This window comes from Ictidomys tridecemlineatus, chromosome 5 (assembly GCF_052094955.1).
Source record: "Ictidomys tridecemlineatus isolate mIctTri1 chromosome 5, mIctTri1.hap1, whole genome shotgun sequence".
NCBI classification, from domain to species: domain Eukaryota; kingdom Metazoa; phylum Chordata; class Mammalia; order Rodentia; family Sciuridae; genus Ictidomys; species Ictidomys tridecemlineatus.
In genome coordinates this window covers 183,722,919-183,746,079 of record NC_135481.1, presented here as the reverse complement: position 1 = coordinate 183,746,079, position 23,161 = coordinate 183,722,919, and the positions used below count along the sequence as shown (strand labels likewise).

Here is a 23,161-nt window from a genome sequence, read left to right as displayed (position 1 = left end):
TTCATTTTAACTAAAATTCTGACATTTTTCACTTGAGCTACTGATAAACTTAGTCTTCTTCATTCTGTCATTTCTTAAGAGAGAGGATGGGATACAGGAAAAGACACTTGCTAATACCAGAAGCTTTCTCTACTTGAGAGTTTTGCCTAAGGCTATACATGTCTACTACTGTGCACTGAAAGAAACTGTGGATTGACTGGAAGGGAAACTTGCATGCCCTGTATAACTACCTCACACAGGCTGGGAGCCTCCACCCATGGGTTTGGGGTATAAATGATGCCCACATCAGCCACTACTATGGTGTGATAAGAAGCATGCTTGTTCTCAGGCCCACTGCCTCTGTTTTGTAGGCTGTAAAACATTTCTCAGTTGGAAGTATCTATACTTGTAAATTTCAGCATTGAAAGAATTTTCACAAATACTTAGCATATCCAAAAGTGTTCTGACAGGAAGATTTATAAGACATAGCAAGTTAGTTTTGGTTTTGGTTTGGGGTTTTATTGTTGCTGTTGTTGTTTAACTGCCTAAATAGTAGAACAGGATGGCAAAGCACATTTAAGTGCCCCTTCAAAATGGCACAGTAGATCTTCCTGAGGTTTCTTCTCTTTATTGACTCTAGATGGCCGGAAATAATTCTGGCCTAGGGAAGGGAGTTTACTCGTGCTTCCTGGTTCTGTGTTTTGACTCTTCAGAACACATTTTCCTCTCTTGTTGCCCTTTTTTAGATAATTTGGAGAATTGAAGTGTTGACTCTCAATATCAGACTGCCTAAGTTTAAATCCCAGCTCTGCCACTTGTTAGCTATATTACCTTTAGGCAAATTACTGAACTTTTCTAGAGCTTGTTTTCTGCATCTGCAAAATGAGGAAAATATTGTTCCTACCTCATGAGACAGTTCAGATAACTAAATGAAACTAAGTTATATTAAGTTTTTTGCACAATGCTTAACAGTTTTATTAGTATCAGTAGCTATTGCCATTCTCAGGAGGCTAAGATAGCAAGGAGAATGGCAAGTTCAAGGCCAACCTCAGTAATTTAGCTGAGAACATGTCTCAAAATAAAAAAGGGCTAGGGTTATAGCTCAGTAGTAAAATGCCCTAGGTTCAGTTCTCAATACCATAAGAAAGAAGAAAAAAAAAAGTGTGGGGGGGGGGAGGAAATGGACTCCTGTCCTTTTTATCTTTTCAGAGTTTTCTTTCTTGGGCCCTTCCATGATATCAGGGTTCCCAACAGAGTGAGTGTTTTGAATTTTAACTACTGACAGTTGTACATAATCTGTTCATTCCTACTTTATTAAAGTACTGGTCTCATATTCCAGGGGCATCAGACCCTTTCACTAAAAGACCAAGTACTAAATTTCTTGGGCTAGAGAGCCACATATTATCTCTGTCACATACTCTTCACTTTTTGTGCCCTCTTAAAAATGTAAGACCCATTCTTAACTTGAGGGCCACACAAAATGAATAAAGACTACAGTTTGTTATTCTCGTTCTCTCTGACCCTGTGCTGTTATACAGCAGAGTCTTGACTCCTGAAGTCATTCTGTGCCATCATTCAGTCAAAAAATAGTAGTCAGAAAACATTTTCAGTGTTACAAATAGAGTTCAGTTTAAAAAAAAAAAAAAAAGAGTATGTTCTTTCTTCCCATCCCCAAGCTCCCACATGTACCATATGTAAGGAGTTTTTCAAGTTCCATGCCTAAAACCAAGACATGGCCCAGGAAGGAACCGATTAGCACCCACTTGACAAATGCACCAACTTGGACAAGCTCTGTGCCTGTGATCTTACTCCAGATTCACTTGGAGTTTCAAATTGTGATTTTAATTTTAAATTCCTAGGGCTTTGCGCCATCAGGTCTCATGTCTGGAGCAGTCATGTTTTATGAAAATAGTGTCTGTTGCTGTGAAGTGAGCTAACCATAATGAACATGAGTATGACACTTTTTCACAGCAAAAAAAAAAAATGCAGGCATATCCTCTGTGAAATGACAATATTGAATTTTAAGTGATGAAGATAAAGCAAATATTTAAATTCACAGCTAAAATAATGCTTGTAAAATGTAATTGCCAGGGAGAGCGTGCCAGTTTATCTCTATGATACGAATCATTCCAAGGGGAAGAAAAAACTTATTTCAAATAAACTGCTTGCTGACTTTTTTTAAACTGTGCATAAGTAAGCTGTGTTGATCAGGTACCATCTTGGTCTTTAAGATGTTCACAGGAAGGATGTCTCTTGTGCATGCTTATTCCTGTTATCTAGGGCCTCTCTGAGGCAGTTTCTTCTGATCTTCAGTTTTGCTGATGGAATGGCTTCGTTTATCCCTAGGAAAGTTCCAATGATGGAGGTGATGGCATATTTGGTGAAAAGAAGGATGACAGCCGGGCAGGTGAGACTGTGTCCTTCTAAAGGCAAAGAAAAGTAAGGTCCCAGTTTGATAGTTATCCTGAAGTTTACATGTAATAAAAACACTAATTTTTAAGAAGACTCTTTAAAAATCACATAAGTTGAGCTTTTTTAAACTTAACTGGAGTCACATGTGGCTCTGGCTTCCTTTACATAGCATTGAAATACAAAATTAAAATGAATGATGTCTTAAATTACAATGGAGTCTGAGGTAAAAAGAAATTATTATTTCATTGATTTTTTTTTTAAGATAGAGGTTTGGTTTTTGTAGTTTTTGTTTGTTTGTTTGTTTGTTTTGTTTTTAATGTTTTCTGAATTTATTCTGACCAGAGGCTTTGGCAGTTGGAAGAACCAACTACACAGAAGCCAATAGTTCTATATGGAGAAGGGGTCAGAGTTGACTCATTCCTATGCTGTAGTTCAAGGTCCTCAAATTCTGCCCCCACAGAAAGGGACATGTGTATTGGAGAGATAACACCAGCCACAACCTAAGGCTGTTTCTAAAGCAAAATTGCAGTCCTTCCCCCTCCGCCTAGCTCCTGGGCTGATTGTTAAAATAGCAGTTACTTTGATTAAGTTCCTGAGTCAGCTTTATTTTTATTTTTTTTTAAACAAAACAGTCACACTTGTTTTAGCTCTGTTTATAAATACTAATATCCTCACTGATGTTTGAAGCCCAGGATGGCTCCGACCCAGACAAATCGCCCTGGCCAGTTCCATCTGCTCTCACAGCTCGTCTCCGGCGTCTGGTCACTGTATACCAGCGCTGCAACCGCAAGGAGCTATGCCGACCTGAAATCCTGGGACCAGGTAACCAAGGATACTGGGTTCAGGAGGAAATGTTCAGGAGAACCTCAGAAATGGACCTCATCAACAAGGAAGCCCAGAAGAGGTAAAGAAAAGTAAGGGCAAGAGGGCATACAGAACTGTTCACTGGGTAAGGGTGACAGAAGGTAAATCTAATAGCTGGAGGGCAAGTGTTTTTGTGTTCTCTTGTGATATCAAAATTCATTTTAAAAAACCTTAACATTAATGGTGTTATCATGGTTTTTGAGGAGTCTGAGGAGATCTGGGACACCCTTTTTTAACAATTCCCAGATTTTTGTGACTTTCCAGCTTTCCACTCTTCCCCTGAGTTAGACCACAGTCTCTAGGGATGTAGTTTAATCAAACCATTTCAAATCCTGTAGTAGTTCTGGCAACCAAGGGAAAAGTGTGTATTGAAGCTGTCTAATATAGCTACAAGTCTTTATCAAGCCTTAGAGAGCAATAAGTACCATAAAATGCAAGCCAAACAGGAAAGAATAAATTGCTGGTAATTACTTATTCATCTGAAAATTAAGCTTAAAAAAAAAAAGAAAGAAAGAAAGAAAAAGCTGTATCAGTAACGCCAGGCATGGTGGCACATACCTTGTAATCCCAGCAACTTGGGAGGCTGAGCCAGGAGGATCCCAAGTGCAAAGCCAGCCTGGGAAACTTATCCAGACCCTGTCTCAAAATAAACCAAAAAGGATTGTAGTAGAGGACCCCTACATTCAATCCCCAGTACCACACACACACACCAAAAAAAGACTACAGTACACAAGGCCAGAGGCTAAACTACAATTCTTTGAATCTTTACATCTCTGTCCCCTTGATGAAGCATCCAGTGAAGTAAAGGGCGCCACAGCAAATCCAATTATTTTTCTGTACTCCTGACTTTATGAAACTTGTTAATTCAGGCAAAATATTTCTCCCACCTGCCATAGCTTCGAGAGAAGAATCAGAACACTTCATCCCTGTTCCTCACTCTTCTACTGGCCCCACACTCTCCATCCTGTTCCTAGCTACGGTGGAAAGCACCATGCCCTCCTCATAAAGAAGTAGTAGCATGTCATTACCCTAGTCCCTAAGCCAGTAGCGTCATTCCAGTAGATGAGGATCCTTGTACCCCAGAGATGATTGACATGGGCAGTCTACCTATACACTAGGAGAGCTGTGGGGAGTGGGGCTGCACTGAGGTAGCACTTCCCTTCTCCACCCTAGTTGTCAATTGTAAGATGGAGAGGTCAAACTTAATGGTCTTGGAGGATCCCTACAGAATTCTCTGATTCTATGTGGTCATGGGGAGAAGAGAAGACAAGATATTTAAGCCTATATAATATTTTTAATATTTAATCTCCTACAGGTGGAAGGTAATTAGCTTCTAATTCCTAAAATTAAGAACTTAAGATAGCAAAGTCTACACACATGACTTTTAAATAGGGAGGTAAATACCAGAAGGAAGAGCTGAAGATTTAAAAGTGGTTCCTTCTTTGGTAATCTGTTGTTATAAACCTCTCAACCCCAATTTAACTTAAATAAAAATGGACAAACCAGTCCACCTGCTCTCTTGATTTCATAGGCTTTTATAGTATGTGCTCAATAAGTAGTTTGGCCTTTTTGGAGGGGGGAAAAACAGTTCAATTTTTTTTCTCCTCTGATTAAATCTCAAGGTGGACTAGAAGAGAACAAGCAGATTTCTACAGAACAGTATCTTCCTTTGGAGTGGTTTATGATCAAGAAAAGAAAACCTTCGATTGGACCCAGTTCCGCATCATTTCCCGTTTGGACAAGAAGTCAGATGAGAACTTGGAACACTATTTTTACAGTTTTGTGGCCATGTGCCGAAATGTCTGTCGTCTGCCCACATGGAAAGATGGTGGTGAGAAAACTTTTTGTCATAACGTTTTCAGATGAGATGGGGAAAGAACATGCTCGTGTGTTCAAACTGCAGGGTTACTTTAGATGTAACTATGCAAGTGTAGTCTCCCTGAAGAATTCAGGTAAAGACAAGTAAGTTCTTAGAAATTCATGAATTTTTAATTGGATCCACCCCGCCCCCAGTAAAATAGTTTACCTCTCCCCAAATGAAGTAATTGATGAAAGTTAAAACTCAGATTAAAACCTCACAGAAATATTGAGAGACTACCCGTTAACTACTTTTACTAAAGAATGGGTGTTGTTGTTGTTTTTTTAAGTAACATTAAGATTTATCCTACTCTGAACTTTAGAACTTCCTTTAATTAAATCTTAATAATTTTAAATGTTTTCTTATGTATTGACTTATAGAAAATAAGTGGCTGTCATTATTGAACCTATCCAGCATGGATTCCCAGCTGTTGATAGTGTGCATAGACATCCTGCCTTTGCCCAACATGTGGCATGGTTAAAGTGTTCTCATTCAGACCAAGGAGCTGGATATTTTGGAAAGAACTTGGAGTCATACTCCAAGATCTGGATTTGAATTCTGGTTCTGCCGCCTTAAGCAATGTAGCTTATTTCATCATCCTTAAACAGGAATGATACTGACATATCATAGGATTTTTGTGAGAACTAGATAACACGGCAGAAGTACCTAGTGTAGAGGGTAGATGGAGTATGTCAATTAAATGGCAACTATTATGTACAGAACTGATGTTTTCTTTCACCTTCAAGATCTGTCCTTGTCCATTCCTTTTTAGTTTCCTACAGATGCAGAGGCTCAGCGGGAAGGGAGTATCTAAAATCACCTTTAAGTAATTGGCTCTGCATTTCCCTTCCTCTTCAGGTCCCCCTGATGCCACCATCTATGTTGAACCAATCACAGAGGAACGGGCTGCAAGGACTCTGTACCGCATTGAACTGTTACGGAAGATCCGTGAGCAGGTGCTCAGGTGTCCTCAGCTGCACGAGCGCCTTCAGCTCTGCAGGCCCAGCCTATACCTCCCAGTCTGGTGGGAGTGTGGGAAACATGATCGAGACCTGCTCATTGGCACTGCCAAACACGGGCTCAACCGCACTGACTATTATATCATGAATGACCCGCAGCTGTCCTTCCTGGATGCCTATAGAAACTATGCCCAGCATAAAAGAACTGATACCCAGCCACCAGGAAGTCTCTGTTGCCTTTACCAGACCAACTCTAAACTATATGAATCTCTTACCTATACTCAAATGAGTAGGACTTCAGAGTCACTTGAAAGTGAACCCGAGAATCTGGTGAAAATAGAAGACAGAGATGATCATCTTGTTCTGCCTGGAGGCAACTTACCTGATATGACTTGTGAAAACTTTATTTCTAAAGTTCAAGATGTCATTTCCATCAACCATGATGAAAGTCTGCTGCCTGAGTCCTTAGATAATATGATGTATGGTAAGAAGGTGCTCAGCCGAGAGGCAGGCTCTTTTCAGGAGAGCCCAAATACCAATATGGACTCTAGAAAAGATGCCATTGCCATCTCGGCAAGCAGAGATGGGAGCTGCCAGCCTAGTGGCCATGAGACAGCAATAACTTCAGGTTCCTCTCTTATGAGTAGCTTAGAAGAAGGAGTAGCTCAAATGAACATTAAAAGTGGAAAACATTTGTTGATATCGATTTCAAAGGAAGGGGATCCCTGCTGCAGTGAAACAGGGCAGAGACCTGAAAGCATGGGGCAGCTAGAAGCTAAATGCTTAGCTTCCCCTGCCTTAGATGCAGGAAATGGAAGTGGGCTTGTAGATATGTGCAGTCTTACTGTCTGTGACTCCAAAAGAAACCTCTCATCAGATCAACAATTAATTGATTTATTAGAAAACAAAAGTTTAGAAAGTAAATTGATTCTGAATCAGAACCAGAGTGATGAAGATGAAGAAGAAGAGGAAAATGAGGAAGAAACCTTAGTAGTGGCAACAGACACAAGAGAAAGGTCAGAGGTTTTACATCTCACTGAGCCTGCTGCAAATATCCCAAGGGAAAAGAGCCAAGGCTTCCCTCTGGAAGAAGCCAAGAAAGGAAGCCTGGAGATAGTACGCCAGACTCCTGGACCACAAAGGTCCTTTCCTCCAGCAGCCTGTCAGTGCCACTGCAAACACATGGAGAGGTGGGCACATGGCCTTGGGAGTGATGAATTTGAAGTGGAGAAACCCAAGGCTTACAACCCAGACCTATACAGAAGCAAAGCCAGTAATACTGCAGTGGAAGGTGAGCCCACTGCTCTTCCATCAGAGCCGTTTAAAGTGAAACATGAGCTTTTAAAAGAACCTTGGAAAGAAAGTGCGGAGGGTAAAAAAAGTTTCTCCACATATACTCCCGAAGGGAGTGAGCCCAAGTCTGAAGACATGGATTTTGAGAATAAAGATGATTATGATCAAGATGGGACCTGCCATAGTCAAGGTATAGTATGTAAAATTTTGTAGTATTTTGGATAAACCAGTCCTTACATGACAGGAAGGGGCTACATGATAGGGCCACTAAATGTTTTACAACACCATGTGCTTGAAACCAAAGGTCGTAGGTCTTGGTCTGAAACAGAGTAGCAACTGTGATCATCCCAGAAAATTGAGGTTGATTGTAGATCATAATAACAGCCATGTGATCTGGGCAGGGGCTTGTGTGCTTTTATGCAATAGATGCAAGGTCCAGTGCTAAGGAGAAGTGGTTGGTTCTTACACTAGATCAGGTGCTTCAAGTTGGTTAAAGAAGAACAGCTTTGGGACCTCAGAGACCGAAGCTAATATAAGAGCCGTTAATTTGCAAGAACTTCAAAAATACAAATAATGTTCACCTTTACTGAAGTGATGGAAAGTAGCATTTATTCATATCATTGTCAGAACTCCGTGTAATATCAGTGCATTTTTCTTGAGGTTCTTTTTGTAACAGCAAAATAAAAATAAATAAAGTAACCAAACAAATAAGTTTGACCTTTTTAAATAGAGAAATCTTAGATGAAGTTTCAAGTGAGAAGGAATTTCAAAATGTTAAGAAAAAAATAAATGTGGCTGAGATTCCTTATGCTTTACATGAATATAAACATATAATGGTAGGGATCCTGAGGAGCAACAGCAGCAAATGATTCTTATTTGCTGTTTTTATTTCATCAGATCCAAGAGGGCATATTAGGATGAACAAAGAGAAAGTATTCATTTGTTCTTACTATTATAAAAACCAGCCCTGCTGATGTCTGCCTGGTGCTGGTTGTGGCACTCAGGAAGTGAGACAGGCACAGCTTCTGTTTCCTGGGACAGTGGTTTTATATTAAAGAAGGGAAGAGAGTAGAATGGTTAATCTTCTTTGAGTTACCTAGCTTCTTTTTGTTTTTAAACTCCTCTCTTTGGTTTTGGTCACTGTGGTCCACATCTGTCTTAGGAGAGAAGCCAAATCAAAAGTCACAAGCTACTTAGGTTGAGGACTGAACTGAACTGAAAACAGCCTGATGGCTTCATGGCCCCAACAAGCCAGAAGCTAGTAAGGACCATACCCCAGGCTTTTTCCTTGCCCCAGGCCTCCAGGTTTCCAGTTATAAAATCCACATTACTTTTTGAACCCTACTATGGGAAAAAATCACCAAATAATCAGTGTTTGGAAACCCAGACCATCAAATGAACACAGGGCAAATGTGATTTAGACAAGAAAAGTTCCTCTTTCCCTTCTTATTTGGTGTCACCTAAGTCAAGGTAGAAGAACCATGAACCTCATACACGTTATGATACTGGATAAGCATCACACACATGTATGGGTGGGGTCTCCTGCACCAGTGCTGCTGAAAGTACTTTTGCAGACCTTGGAGGGAATCTTCCACACACGGGAGGTGTGGGATACATGGTGCAGAAAGGTTAGCCCTGCTCTGGAGACTAGAAATCAGCATTCCTAAAGAAGCAGTAACTCTACCGGTGTACCTGACAGGGCCAGCCCCCAGTTTTCATGGCTCCTCTGCTTAAAACCTCAATGGTGCTTCCATCAAGTACATAATAAAATTTAATTTTTCTCTCAAGACTTGTGGGACTCAGGACAATTTAGATGATTTTTATCACCACCACCCCCCAGCCTCCATTGTCTTTTTTGTTCCTTGGCATGTTCAAAATAACCTTCCTTCACTGCCTCCTCACCTCTCTGGGTGTTCTGTCTCTACCAGTCTACATAGGGAGATCCTTCCCTCTTAGTCTCTGTCATAGTACCTTATTTCCTTCACTTTATAGAACTTATCACAGTTTGTAATTTCAGTCATTACTTTATTTTTACTACTTTCCCATGAGACTCTTAAGAACCCTGAGGGTCCTCACTAGTATGGCTTGCTTACTCTGAAGTCCACCAGGCCTAGCAAGGCTGTTGATAGTAAAGTTCTCTGCAGTTCCCTAGGAGACTTGCAGCCAGAAGTGAAGTCACCATACTTTTAAAGGTAGACAGACATTCCTTGTCATTTCACCAAGAAAAAAGGACCACAGCTTTTCAGAACTGGGCATTTCACTGCTATCTGTTCTTCCCTGTCATTATAGGTAAGTGGATCTTTGAAAACCCATTTCACATTGATAATTAACTTTCATCATTACTTAAGCTTGAAAGGAAGGAGCTGCATCCCTCCCACACCATCCCCCAGCATCAATGAAGTAATTGAAATGTTCCAGATTTCTTTACATTGTTTTTGACATGAATCTGGTCTCCTTTACCTGTGTTGTGTCATGATTCTTCATCATTCCTCATTAATATCACCCCCTTGCTGTGTTACATTTTATACTTCATAGACTGTCCCTTCAAATGTTTTTTCTCTTGTCTGTGATACCAATGAGAAATGCAGCCACTCATTTCCTGTTACTCGTGAATACACAGAGAAATTTCCCTTCTCTCTTCTTTCATTGTCCATGTGGGTACACTCTTGGTATGCAGCATGCACTGGTCCTGAAGCAGGATTTGCCTTTATGGTTTCACTAACTTGGTTCTCTTAGAAATAGAAGATGTGTTAATTAATATTCAGTTTAAGATAAGTTAGCACAAGTATGGGGTTGTAGCTCGGTGGTAGAGTGCTTACCTAGGACACATAAGGCACTGGGTTCGATCCTCAGCACCACATAAAAATAAATAAATAAAACAAAGGTTTTGTGTCTATCTACAACTAAAAGTATATATATCAAGAAATAATAAGTTACCACAGAATAAGCTGATTTAAAAAATGAAAAGACAAAATCAGAGATGTGGCATCTGATAGAAGAAAAAGTTGGCTATGATCTACATATTGTGGGGTCGGGCTCCAAATTCCTCAATAGGACACCCATAGCGCAAGAGTTAACAACTAGAATCAACAAATGGGACTTACTTAAACTAAAAAGTTTTTTCTCAGCAAAAGAAACAATAAGAGAGGTAAACAGGGAGCCTACATCCTGGGAACAAATTTGTACTCCTCACACTTCAGATAGAGCCCTAATATCCAGAGTATACAAAGAACTCAAAAAATTAGACAATAAGATAACAAATAACCCAATCAACAAATGGGCCAAGGACCTGAACAGACACTTCTCAGAGGAGGACATACAATCAATCATGAAAAATGCATGAAAAAATGCTCACCATCGCTAGCAGTCAGAGAAATGCAAATCAAAACCACCCTAAGATACCATCTCACTCCAGTAAGATTGGCAGCCATTAGGAAGTCCAACAACAACAAGTGCTAGAGAGGATGTGGGGAAAAGGGTACACTTGTTCATTGTTGTTGGGACTGCAAATTGGTGCAGCCAATTTGGAAAGCAGTATGGAGATTTCTTGGAAAGTTGGGAATGGAACCACCATTTGACCCAGCTATTCCCCTTCTCGGTCTATTCCCTAAAGACCTAATAAGAGCATGTTACAGGGACACTGCTACATCGATATTCATAGCAGCACAATTCACGATAGCAAGATTGTGGAACCAACCTAGATGCCCTTCAATAGATGAATGGATAAAAAAAATGTGGTATTTATACACAATGGAGTATTACTCTGCATTAAGAAACAACAAAATCATAGAATTTGGAGGGAAATGGATGGCATTAGAGCAGATTATGCTAAGTGAAGCTAGCCAATCCTTAAAAAACAAATGCCAAATGACTTCATTGATATAAGGGGAGTAACTAAGGACAGGGTAGGGACGAAGAGCTGGAGAAGAAGATTAACATTGAACAGGGATGAGAGGTGGGAGGGAAATGGAGAGAGAAGGGAAATTGCATGAAAAGGGAAGTTGATCCTCAGGGTTATACAGGGTTGCATGTAAGAGGAAAGGAGGGGTAAGAGAAGAATAATACAAGTGGAAGAAGTGATTTGCAGTGGAGGGGGTAGAGAGAGAAGAGGGGAAGGGAGGGGAGGGGGGATAGTGGAGAGTGGGATAGACAGCGGGGTGCATCAGACGCTGGAATGGCAATATGTAAATCAATGGAAGGGTAACTGATATGATACAGCAATCTGTATACGGGGTAGAAATGGGAGTTCATAATCCACTTGAATCAAACTGTGAAATATGATATATTAAGAACTGTGTAATGTTTTGAACTACCAACAATAAAAAAAAAATGAAAAGACAAGGGCTGGGAATATAACTCAGTTGGTAAAGTGTTTGCCTCGCATACACAAGGCCCTGGGTTCAATCCCCAGCACCACAAAAAAAAGAAATGAAAAGACAAATATGGATGACCTAATCATTTAGATCACTATTATCTCCCAAGCCCCTAATTAGGTTTTTTTTTTTAATCTCCTGTCCAGACTACCCAGGGAAATACTCTGAAGAAGAAAGCAAGAGCTCGGCATCAGGCATCACAGGGGACCTTGGGGAAGACCCCCAGGAGACCCGAGCTCCTACCATTGCTCAGCTCCTGCAGGAAAAAACTCTTTATTCCTTCTCAGAGTGGCCAAAGGTATCTAACAGAGCTTGCATTCTCCACTCAAAGCATTCTCAGCTTTGATTCCTGTGTTTCAAAATTTTTAAAGTATTTCCATGAAATGAACGCAAGGTAAATGTTCAGTATCTTTTAAAAAGTATTAATTATATAACATTTAAACACTGAAGATATATGCCCTTGACTAAAAAAGTGCCAAATTATCCTCATGTTTGTAGTACTATTTAATCTTGATTGGACTATGAAACTTAAGGCTTATAAAGTATGAGTACGTTTGAGTGTTCTTTTCTAACCAGCTCCTTCTGGTAAGAAAACCTGACCCCTGATCTCAAGAGTCTTTGTGCTTATTTCTCAAAGCTGTTATCTTTTTATCCCAGGATCGTGTGATAATTAACCGCCTGGATAACATCTGCCATGTGGTGTTAAAGGGGAAGTGGCCCTCCAGCCAGCAGTATGAGCCCTCGGGCACACTGCCCACCCCTGTCTTAACTAGCAATGCTGGTTCTCGAAATAGCCTCTCAGAGGCAGAGGTGGCAGAACACAGTTTCAGCAATGGTGCAGCATTGGCAGCCCAGATCCAGAAGGTGAGGCCATAAGGAGAACATGGACCACAAAACAAAGAATGGTGGCCCCATTCCATTTTCAGTTGAGTCTTTCATTCAACAAATGTTTACTGAATGGATGGTGGGGTTTTGTCAGAGCCATTAGAAACTGAGGAATTGTTAATTGAGGTATTTGGACTTTAACCCATGGGCCTCAGCTGGGGGCCTTGTGGGGAACTGAATTGTAGGTTAGAGGCAGAATGGGTACAAAGAAAGGAACAAACGTGGCAAGGGTGATTTGATAACTTGTAAACATGTAAAGAGAAGGAAGCATGAAGAGATGGGTGTGTTCAAACCCTTGGACAATTCTGAGAGCAATGGGAACCAATAGAAATTAGGAAATCAAGGCAGGAGTGCACAGGTGATGGGTTCTATTTGAGGGAGGTTGTGAGTACACTGGTTCTCACTCTCCGTTGCACATTGGAATTAGCTGTGGACTTTGAAAGCCACTGATTCTGATTTCATTGGTCTAAAATATGATCTGGATATTTGGGTGGAGATGTTTGGTTTTTTGTTGTTGTTTTGTTTTTTGAGTTTTTTTTTTACTTCCCAAATAATTCTGATGTTGAGCTGAGGCTGAGAATCCCTCTGTTATAATCTTGTGGCTGTTAAGTGTAGTACGGGGACCAGCCATGGTGGCAGCCTCTGGAAACCTTTTCAGAATGCAGACTCTCAGGCTCAACCCCTGGCCTATTGAAATAGAATCTGCATTTTAATAAGCAATCCAGGTGCTTTGGTACTAAAGTGTGAGGAGATTTGAGTTCAGAGAACTTAAAGAAGCTGTCTGGAAATAAGCCTAAAAATCAGATCTGGAAGAGGAGCTGATGTTCAGCCACAAAAGTGACATTCAAACCTCTTTTGCCATGTGTGTGTTCACAGGAGAGCTTCTTAGCTCCAGTATTCACAAAAGATGAACAAAAGCACAGACGTCCCTATGAGTTTGAGGTGGACAGGGATGCTAAGGCTCGGAGCCTAGACCAGTTCTCTGCGACCCACGGGCACCCCTCCATCATCCTCAATGGCTGGCATGGGGAGTCAGCTATAGATCTCTCCTGCTCATCAGAGGGGTCCCCAGGAGCCACATCCCCTTTTCCAGTGAGTGCCAGCACCCCTAAGATTGGAGCTATCGGTTCACTTCAAGGAGCCCTTGGTATGGACTTGTCTGGAATCCTACAAGCTGGCCTGATTCACCCAGTGACTGGACAGATCATCAATGGAAGCCTCAGAAGAGACGATGCTGCCACAAGGAGGCGAAGAGGGAGACGGAAACATGCAGAAGGAGGGATGGACCTAATCTTTTTGAAGGAGCAAACACTTCAGGCAGGAATCTTGGTAGGTCAATTTAGTAAAACATTGAACTTTCTGAACAAGGAAACAAACCCTTCCTCAGAAACCAAGTATTTTGGTTTATGGATCTCTCATCCCTCTTTCAGTTGTCCTACTTAATCGCACTATAAAGATGTAGTCTACCTTTTGTAGAAATAGATGCTAATCCATTAATGGCTCTTCATCCATGTGTGGCCTGGGAAACTGAGCCAGGAAGTCTTGTTACTTCAGATAGAAGAAACTCAGATTCTCTACTGTTTCAGAAGAGCCTCTGACAGTTGAGAGAGCAAAGCAAGACAGCAGGGTTGACCTTTCAGCATTTCCTCAGTGTAGTGAGGGCCTCCTCCTGTAGAGCAGGAACAGGAGTCAAAACTGGCTGAATGTTAGGCCTGGCTTGACATCAGGTGACATCAGGCACACTGCTGAGCCTCGCTTTGCTCCTCTGTAAAACTACCTAGAGGGTTTGCTGTGAGAGGATTCACTAAGATCACACTGATATTCTAAACTCAAAGAAGATCATTGTAAGCAACGAGAAGTCAGAAACTGTGTACTGGCCAAGAGAAATCTCCTTTAGACTTCGCTTAATGCTTAATATTGGATTTTGAACCCTAAAACACATTACATGTAAACACATTAGAATCATATTTCAAGTTGTCTAATTTTAAAAGAGAAAACAATGGCCAGTACTTATTGAGTACCTACTATGGGCTAGGCACTATGTCAGGGTTTTTCATGGTCCTGTTTGATCTTTAACAATACTGTGGAGATAGATGTTTTATAGATAAAGAAACTAAAACTTAAAAGCATTAAATAATTTGACCAAAATTATCCAGCTACAAAATGGCAGAACAGGAAACCAAACCAGGGGCCTTGTATTTTAGATCCTGAGAGCTTTACTTCTAGGCTAAATTATTTAGGGTATGTCTTCCCCTTAGACTTTCTATATAATTTTGGAAAGCTGAAGTGGAAAGCCCTTCTTCCCCTGCCTAGTTCTGAAGCTAATTTTAAGAGGTTACATTTGTTACATTTTGTTTTGTTTTGTTTGCAATACTGGAGTTCAAACCCAGGGGTTCTCTGCCACTGAACTACATTCCCAGACCTTCTTTATTTTTTATTTTGAGACAGGGTCTCTCTGAGTTGCTGAAGCTGTCCTCAAACTTGAAATCCTCCTGCCTCAGCTTCCTGAGTAGCAAGGATTACAGGCATGCACCACCTTGCCTGGCAAGAGGTTACCTTTTTTACAAGTACAAAGCCATGTTTTCTCTGTAATACTCAGAATTCTGGTGGAATGACTAATAAAAAAAGAATTTTTAACATTTTTTTCCTTGGCCTCAAGAGTATTTTTTAAATTTATTAATGCAGCCCCCTATCTAGCACTGTTACTATATTTTTTAGTAGATCCCTATTATAGGCATTGGTAATGCAGAAATGAATAAATAAGACAGACATTCAAACTATAGGGGGGAAATATGTGAGCAAATTTCAGTGTGGTGTTTTCTGTTAGGTAGAGAGCCATAAACAAAGTGCTGTAAAAGTCAGGAGCTGGAACAGCCAATATTGCCTGGGACAATCAGTGGAGGTGACAAAGAAGTAGACAAATCAGAGCTATCAGGATGGACTTTAAACAAACGGGAAGAAGGAAATTCAGGTGGAAAGAGTACCCATCATGTGTGAGAGCAGTGGTCAGGAATATGTGCGGGCTCTTAATGCAAGCACCCAGCCATGAAAGTAGGTGGTAGAAATAGACGGTGAGGTTTGAAGAACATCTTATGTGTTTAAATTTTAGGAATTAATTTTCATTTTTCAAAATCAACTACACATGCTCATTTTTTTCCTTCAGGAAGTCCATGAAGACCCAGGGCAGGCCACCCTAAGCACCATACACTCTGAAGGCCCCGGACCTGTTACCTCTACCCCCGAGCCTGCAGCAACCACCAACAGCCAGGCTGAGAAAGCTGTTCCCAGCAAGAGTCTGCTTGACTGGCTGCGGCAGCAGGCTGACTACTCTTTAGACATGCCTGGCTTTGGGGCAGTAAGTGTTTGCTGGTGCTACCTAAGACTGCTGTTAACTTCCTGATGCCAGTTTTGACAAACACGTGCTATTGAGGAGAAAGAAGTTTGTTTTCTGTTTTTATGTATAAATTTTGGCAAAATGCTGTAGTAAAGAAATTAAGGCCCATGTCAGAATACTGTGCCAAGAAGTCAACATGCAAAATCTTAACAGGACAGAACTTGCCAAAGTTCAGCTTCCCGTGCCCCCAAAACAGCCACATAATAACATAAGCTTACAGATAAGTCTTTAGGTTGTAAAAAATTCTGCCACTTAATGAAAATTTTCCAAATTAATGCAACTTATTTTGGGTGTGTGGAGGGTGTCTATTCTTAGTTTACATTTGCTGCTTTGGGAGCTTTCTTTGGTCATTTGCTGCTTTGGGAGCTTTCTTTGGTCATTTTGCTGCTTGTACTCCAAGTCCTGATTAGGAATCTTTAGGAAGACTCCTGAGCACTGATAATTTGTCTCGATTTCTCTTTTCTTACTTGCTCATCTACCCCACTACTGTCTTTTTCCTGGTACATCTAGAAGACTAATAAAACAAATAGGTAGAGAGCACACAGGAAAAAAAAAAAAAAAAACACAGGTGTACAATCTCCAAAGGTAGACAAAGGCAGCAGGTAAGTACCGGTGGACAGGGACATATCCCAAGGTTAGGGATTCAGCAGTGCCCTGGGAAGCTAGTGGTCAGCTCAAGTGCTGTACTCTGTGTGAGCCCAGGGCTCACACAGCCTGCTTTCAGCTTGCTGCAGGATTGCTGGTCCTTCAAGGAGAGAAAGCCTCAGTGAGGGCTGTGGTGGGGTCCTAAGCAGAAGCCATCAATGGGAAAATACCAAAACCAACTGAAAAGCACTACCCTCACTGTTGCACAGTGTTTTTTAATATTGGTCTCGTTTGCCTCCTAGAATTTTTCGGACAAACCGAAGCAGAGGAGGCCACGCTGTAAAGAACCTGGAAAATTAGACATCAGCTCTCTGAGTGGAGAAGAGAGGGTTCCTGCTGTCCCTAAGGAGCCAGGACTGAGGGTAGGAAGAGGGTCATTGGTTTTAGGGGGTAAGGAGAATGTCCTGGTTAATCCCTGCTTTGTATACTTGAGACAAAGCCCCAGCTGGAAGTGGGTAGCTGGGCGATATTTTTCTAGAGGACAAGAGGCCAGCACAGAGAGTTGATGAACAATGCTAAGAGGTGTCCAGGGCATTTTTGAGTAGCACTGTGACTCTTCCCATGGTCATTTGCTTTTAACCTTTACCACTTAAACAACTGTTGAATCATTCCCAAAACAACTTTTTTTTTTTTCCTATTTGTAGTGTTAGGAGAGAAAAGAAACTTTAACCCCTCTACAACAGACTCTTTCCAGAAATTTTAAATTTTTATCTACATTTTTTATTACCGTTTAAGATATTTCCTCCTAGTGCATCCCCACTGGCAGTGAAAAACAACTGGTTCCAAGCCCTGCCCTTTCCTATTACAGAGTCATGAGACTGGAAGGGACTTCAAGGACATCTACAGAATACTTAGAGTATATGGAATCAGAGTTAATTAGTTTACAGACAAGTACAAATTTGGAATAGAAAAATCATAACCTCTAGGGGGCAGTGGTAACATTTCAGTCGAAAACATGTTGAGCATGGACAAGTTGCACATCATTGAGCTTTTAACCTCCTCAAAGCACTTCCTGCCCAAACAGGAGCTTCAATCCCCAGGGGCACATGTGTTGTTCCTTGAACTCAGACTCTCCTGAACACTCTCTCCAGCACTCTGCCAGCTGCAGCTTCCCTGAGGATGGTTCCCTTCTTGGTACAATTCCTGAGTACGATTTCTTAATTTAGTTGCAAAAGACCACCCATCCTAAACATTTCCTCTTTGTGCAGAAGGAGTTGTTATTTAATGTTCCAAAGAACTTGTCACTCATTTTGTCACTCTCCCAGCAGCTCCACAGACAACTGTTCTCATTCATTTGCATACTCTACCACAGACACTGGGAGGAAGACCTGGGCTCAGTCCCTCAAATTTAATACATTGTAAAAGCCACCCTTTGCCCTCTCTTTATTCTTAAAGTCTTTATCAGCCTTTTCTTAGGCTGCTGTGCTATACAAACTGATCCAACTTCTGTTCTTTCCCATCTGTCTTTCCTCATCCTTCCCTTTGTGTTTTAGCACACAGCAAGTGTCTCAGTGAAGTCATCAGGTGAAGACCTCTAGTCCTTGCCTTGTTGTGGTCCCTGAGCTTTTAGTTTACACACATGTCATAAAAGCAATGTGGTTTCCCTTTTGGCTTCCTCATTACTATCTGCATGTCTAGTGGTTTACTTCATGTTCCCTAGAAATTAGTGTTCATCCCTCTCTGTAGGCACCCTTCCCAGGAAGCCCATTTCTTTTTATTTGTTTTGTTTTGTGGACCAGGGATTGAACCCAGGGGAATTTAACCACCGAGCCACATCCCCAGCCCTTTTTATTTTGAGACAGGGTCTCTTTGAATTGCTTAGGGCCTTGTGAAGTTGCTGAGACTGACTCTGAACTTTTGATCCATCTGCCTCAGCCTCCTGAGTCACTGGATTACAGGAGTGCACCACCACGCCTAGCTCGGGAAACCCATTTCTAAACTGTTCTTGCAAGCCAGCCTCTTTCCAGAGATGCTTTTCCCTCCTTTGTTAAGCAAGCACATTCCTTGCCTTAGAGGCCATTTCTCTGCAATAAGACAGGAATGGGAAGCACTTGTCCACCTGGTCTCAGTTCTGCTCAGCCTTCCCAGCAGAGTCAGGGCCACATGCTCCTCTTGGCTCCAGGTGGGTCATGTGTCTCCCACAGCTCCTTCTGGTATCCAAGCTGTCCAGGGCAGGTTACACCCCTTTTTCCCATTAAAACTCAGTCTGTTCAGGCTACTGTAACAAAAGGCTTATAAACAACAGAAATTTCTCAAAGTTCTGAAGGCTAGGAAGTCTAAAGTCAAGATGGCTGCAGATTAGTGTCTGAAGAGGGCCCAGTTCTCACATGTAGACATCTTCTTGCTATGTTCTTACATGGAGCACTCTTGTAAGGTTTCTTAGAAGGGCACTAAACCCATGAACATAGGCTTGTCCCCTGTGATCTACCCCAGAGCCCTCACCTGCCCTCACCTTTGAGGACAGGATTTCAACATATGAATTTGGGGAGGACACAAATGGTGAGGCCATAACAGAAACCCTGTTTCTTTTTCTAGAAGTACATTAAAATCCTATAAGGAATGCCTTCCTTCCCTTGAGCTCATGTACCCTTTCCTGCTGTGAAGCTGGATGAGGTCCACAGACTTGGCATAACACAAGCTGCATGGAAGGCCAATGCCCAGTACCTAGTGGATGCTCATTAACTGTGTGAATATACACTCATAGTTAATGCAGTTTTTATGTCAGTTGTGTATGTGTATATATTTTATGTATAAATAGTTTGTTTTTTTCTGAGACATATGGCAGTAAATTGCAGATATGACATTGCTTCTAAACACTTTGGCATGTATATCCTAAGAACATTTTCCTATATAATTATTGCCATTATCAAACATGAATATTAATAAGATCTGATATCTGTACTCAGATTTTTTCACTTATTCCAGAAAAATGTGTTTTAGAGCCAGCTTCTGTTCTGGTCTGGTTTGGTTTGTTTTTAGAATTTTAAAAGGAAGAACCACACATCACATTTGTTGTAGGCCTTACTTAGTGTTTGTTGGATGAACTTACCCACCTTCCTGGGAAGAGCCAGGAAGCTTTGGTCGCCACTCTTGTCTTACTTCACCCAAGAATCTTAGAGTTGGAATAGATGCTGCCAGATGTTTGAAGAGGACGTTTGGGGGCTGGAAAGTTTATGCTATCACCTAGGAAAGCAGCTTTGCCTTCATTGTAGCTTGAATACTATACTTTCTTTCTCTTTGCTCTCTCTGCCTTCTTCCAGGAAGAGGAAGGAGGTTTATACCCAGGGTATAATTCCCAGGGGGAACTACCAAAGCCAAATTTGGCCACTGTGTGTGGTCACCAAGTTGCTAGGAGGAGCACCTACCTAGGGGTGAGCAGCAGCTGGGTGGCTGGAATGACTCTCCCTCCACCGGAAGTGGTGAGCACCACCTTCCTCTGCCAGCATTCCTCTTGCTGTGCTGTAGCTGAAGAGTTCCCCTCTAACTCTGAGCCTTCTGCTGCTGCTCTCCAGGCCTAAAGGGAAACGAAGACCAGTCCATGGCTTCATAGCAAGCTCTCATTTCTGAGAAGGGAAAGGATGTTTCATGAGGAATGTTCCATACACTAAAGGGCAGAAAGAACCTGGCAGGCCAAAGGTTCTGCAGGGCATAGGCTGGTCTTAAATGAGTTGAATCATCCTAGATGCCCTGTCATGTTAAAAATCTTACTTAGAAGAGATTGTTTGAAAATAGGTAGAAGAATTATTCCTCAAGCCCTGGGCTTAATTTCCTTCCTAACAAAAAGATTTCTGAGGTTAATCATGTCCTTCCCAGTGGAGAGTTAAGAGCAGACTTATAATGGGAACAAGTGTGAGGGAGAAGGGAAAAGACATTCCCCAGCTCTTAGTTGTTGGTGGGCCACACTGAAGAGCCTCAGAGAAGCCTGGAGCTGGAGTTGTGCTTACCCTGACCAGGGCCCTAGGCAGAGGTCATGTGCCAGCAAGGCCCAGGATTCTGTGATGTAGACAGAGTGGCTGGCTCAGAACGAGGTGGTTTGCATTAGTGAGTGCAAGACTGATAGGAAATCATCCTTTTAACCTGGCCCCATCCAACAGATCTTACTGCCTCTCCTTTTTTGTTTGTTTTTGTTTTATTTTGGTACTGGGAATTGAACCCAGGGATACTTGACCACTGAGCCACATCCCCAGCCTTTTATTTATTTTGAGACAGGGTCTTCCTAGAGTTGCTTAGGGCCTCCCTAAATTGCTGAGGCTGGCTTTGAATTTATGATCCTCCTGCCCCAGCCTCCTGAGTCACTGGGATTAGAGGTGTGCACTACCACTCCTGGCTCTTAGAAACATTGTCTCTTTAGAAACAAGAACCATCCAGGACTTTCTCCCTAGTGATTGACCTCAGAGCCAAATCAGACACTTGCTCCAGGACGATCAGCATAGGATATTGCAGGTAGCTGGTTATGTTGGGAATACAAGGAATGTGGCATAGTATGGTGGGCACTGGCCTCCTCTGTCCCTAACCAGCTATGCCCAGATCAGCCCTTGCCCCTTTGTGAAAGGTAAGGGAAAACAAACATGACTGAGCAGTTTGTTCCAGCTCTGCCATAGCAAGGATCTTTCTTTCTTTCTTTCTTTCTTTTTTTTTTTTTTTTTAAATACTGGGGATTAAAAACAAGGATACTTTATCATTGACCTACATCTGCAGCCCTTTTTATTTTTATTTTCAGATAAGGTCTCAGTGAGTTGCTTAGGGCCTTGCTAAGTTACTAAGACTGGTCTCAAACATGATGATCCTCCTGCCTCAGCCTCCCAAGTCGCTAGGATTAAAAAGGTGTGTGCCACTACACCCTGCCCAAGGCTAAAAGAGAAGAGCTTTCTCCTCAAAGTTGCCATCAGAAAACTTTTTGTCTACAGTGAACTGGTTTTTCTGCATATTCTTTGGGAAATTGAAGGACCAATGTAGGACTTCAAAAATAACTATATCTAGGGACTTGGAAATGTTCAAATATACATACTTTACACATTTATGAGTCTAAGCCCTCTGAGAAGCAGCCTTAATAATAGGACTGACTCCAGGGGCTGATGTGATGGTTCATTGAGAGGATGTTATAGAGCCTTGGATGGGTGCCTGACACATGGCAGATTCTTCTTTTGTGGCAACTGGCATTTCTCCTTGTGCTTTTCCTCTTACCACCACCCCTTCCTGAGCACCACTCCATGCCAGATTCCCTGCAGTGACCTGGGGAAATGGACACATCTCTGTTGCTCCTTTTGGAGCTCACCACACATGTCTTCATAGCTCCCTGAGACCCAAAACCAGTGTCACCAGCGAACCCTTCAACTGCCCTGAAGCAAAACAGTTTTCTTCCACACATTTTTTATTGGTGCATTACAGTTGTACATATTGATGGGATCTGTTATTATACAGTTGTACATGCACACAATGTAACAATACAGTTTGCCCAATATCACTCTCTAGCACTTGCCTCTCCCTCCCTCCCTGCCTCCCACCTCTTGGTCCCTTTTCTCCAATGATCACCCTTTGATTTTTAGGAGATCCACTCCCACCTTTGCTTTTCCCTTTTCTTCTCTAACTTCCGAGAATGAGAGAAAACATATGACCCTTAACCTTCCATGGTTGACTTATTTCGCTTACCCTCTGTTAAGTTTTCCAAGAATTTTACATGTTGAAAGTTTTGGAAGAAGAGAATCGGTGAAATGGGAAATGCTGAGCTATGAATTGAAATGCATTAAGTCAGTCCTTAGGAAGACGGTAAACTATTTTTGGTCTCAGCCCTTAACTACCTCATCTTTCCTAACTTCTCTCTCCATGTTTTCTAGGACTTCAGACCCTAATAATAGAGTTTTTCTGACCCTCCTGGTGTCTCTGGAGGGGACCTTCACCTTCTTTCTTGCTCCAATTATCTGCTCCATTAAGGGGGACAGCCAAGTCCCTGCCTGATTCAGCGACATGAAGGTGGTGGGCTGGTAGAACCTTGGCTACTTCTTGCCAGATCCACACTCACTTCCCGCTTGCAGGAAAGGAAGGTATTTGTACACAGGAGAGTCCTAAAAAGGCATCAGATGCAGTTCATAGAGATAGATTGGCTGAGCCTGGCACAGTGGTAAACGCCTGTAATCCCAGCTATTCAGGAGGCTGAGGCAGAAGGATTGCTAGTTCAAAGCCAGCCTCAGCAACTTAGTGAGGCCCTGTCTCGAAATAAAAAGAGCTAGGGATGTGACTCAGTGGTTAAGTTCCCCTGGATTCAATCCCTAGTACCAAAAAAAAAAAGAGAGAGGGAAAGAGGTTGGCTCCTGGGCTGGGGATGTAGCTCAAGCGGTAGCGCGCTCGCCTGGCATGCGTGTGGCCCGGGTTCGATCCTCAGAACCACATACAAACAAAGATGTTGTGTCCGCCGAAAACTAAAAAATAAATATTAAAAATTCTCTCTCTTTCTTAAAAAAAAAAGAATGCTCTACTATTAAAAAAAAAAAAAAAAAAAAGA

The 23,161-nt window shown here is 41.8% G+C and overlaps 1 protein-coding gene across 5 annotated transcripts in view; it reads left to right on the top strand.

The window, feature by feature from the left end:
* The window catches only part of Chd6 (chromodomain helicase DNA binding protein 6), a 239,790-nt gene that overhangs the window by 211,846 nt on the left and 4,783 nt on the right, over nucleotides 1-23,161 (top strand). For 4 of the 5 annotated variants that reach the window (XM_078051794.1, XM_013360568.4, XM_078051793.1 and 1 more), the window contains 9 exons: nucleotides 2,326-2,386; nucleotides 3,079-3,295; nucleotides 4,878-5,086; nucleotides 5,972-7,555; nucleotides 11,885-12,036; nucleotides 12,396-12,602; nucleotides 13,500-13,952; nucleotides 15,787-15,978; nucleotides 16,905-17,024. In XM_078051794.1, the coding sequence (XP_077907920.1) occupies nucleotides 2,326-2,386; nucleotides 3,079-3,295; nucleotides 4,878-5,086; nucleotides 5,972-7,555; nucleotides 11,885-12,036; nucleotides 12,396-12,602; nucleotides 13,500-13,952; nucleotides 15,787-15,978; nucleotides 16,905-17,024 (3,195 nt within the window). The remainder of the gene's footprint in view (nucleotides 1-2,325; nucleotides 2,387-3,078; nucleotides 3,296-4,877; nucleotides 5,087-5,971; nucleotides 7,556-11,884; nucleotides 12,037-12,395; nucleotides 12,603-13,499; nucleotides 13,953-15,786; nucleotides 15,979-16,904; nucleotides 17,025-23,161) is intronic. The other variant, XM_021729477.3, reaches the window with a different exon arrangement.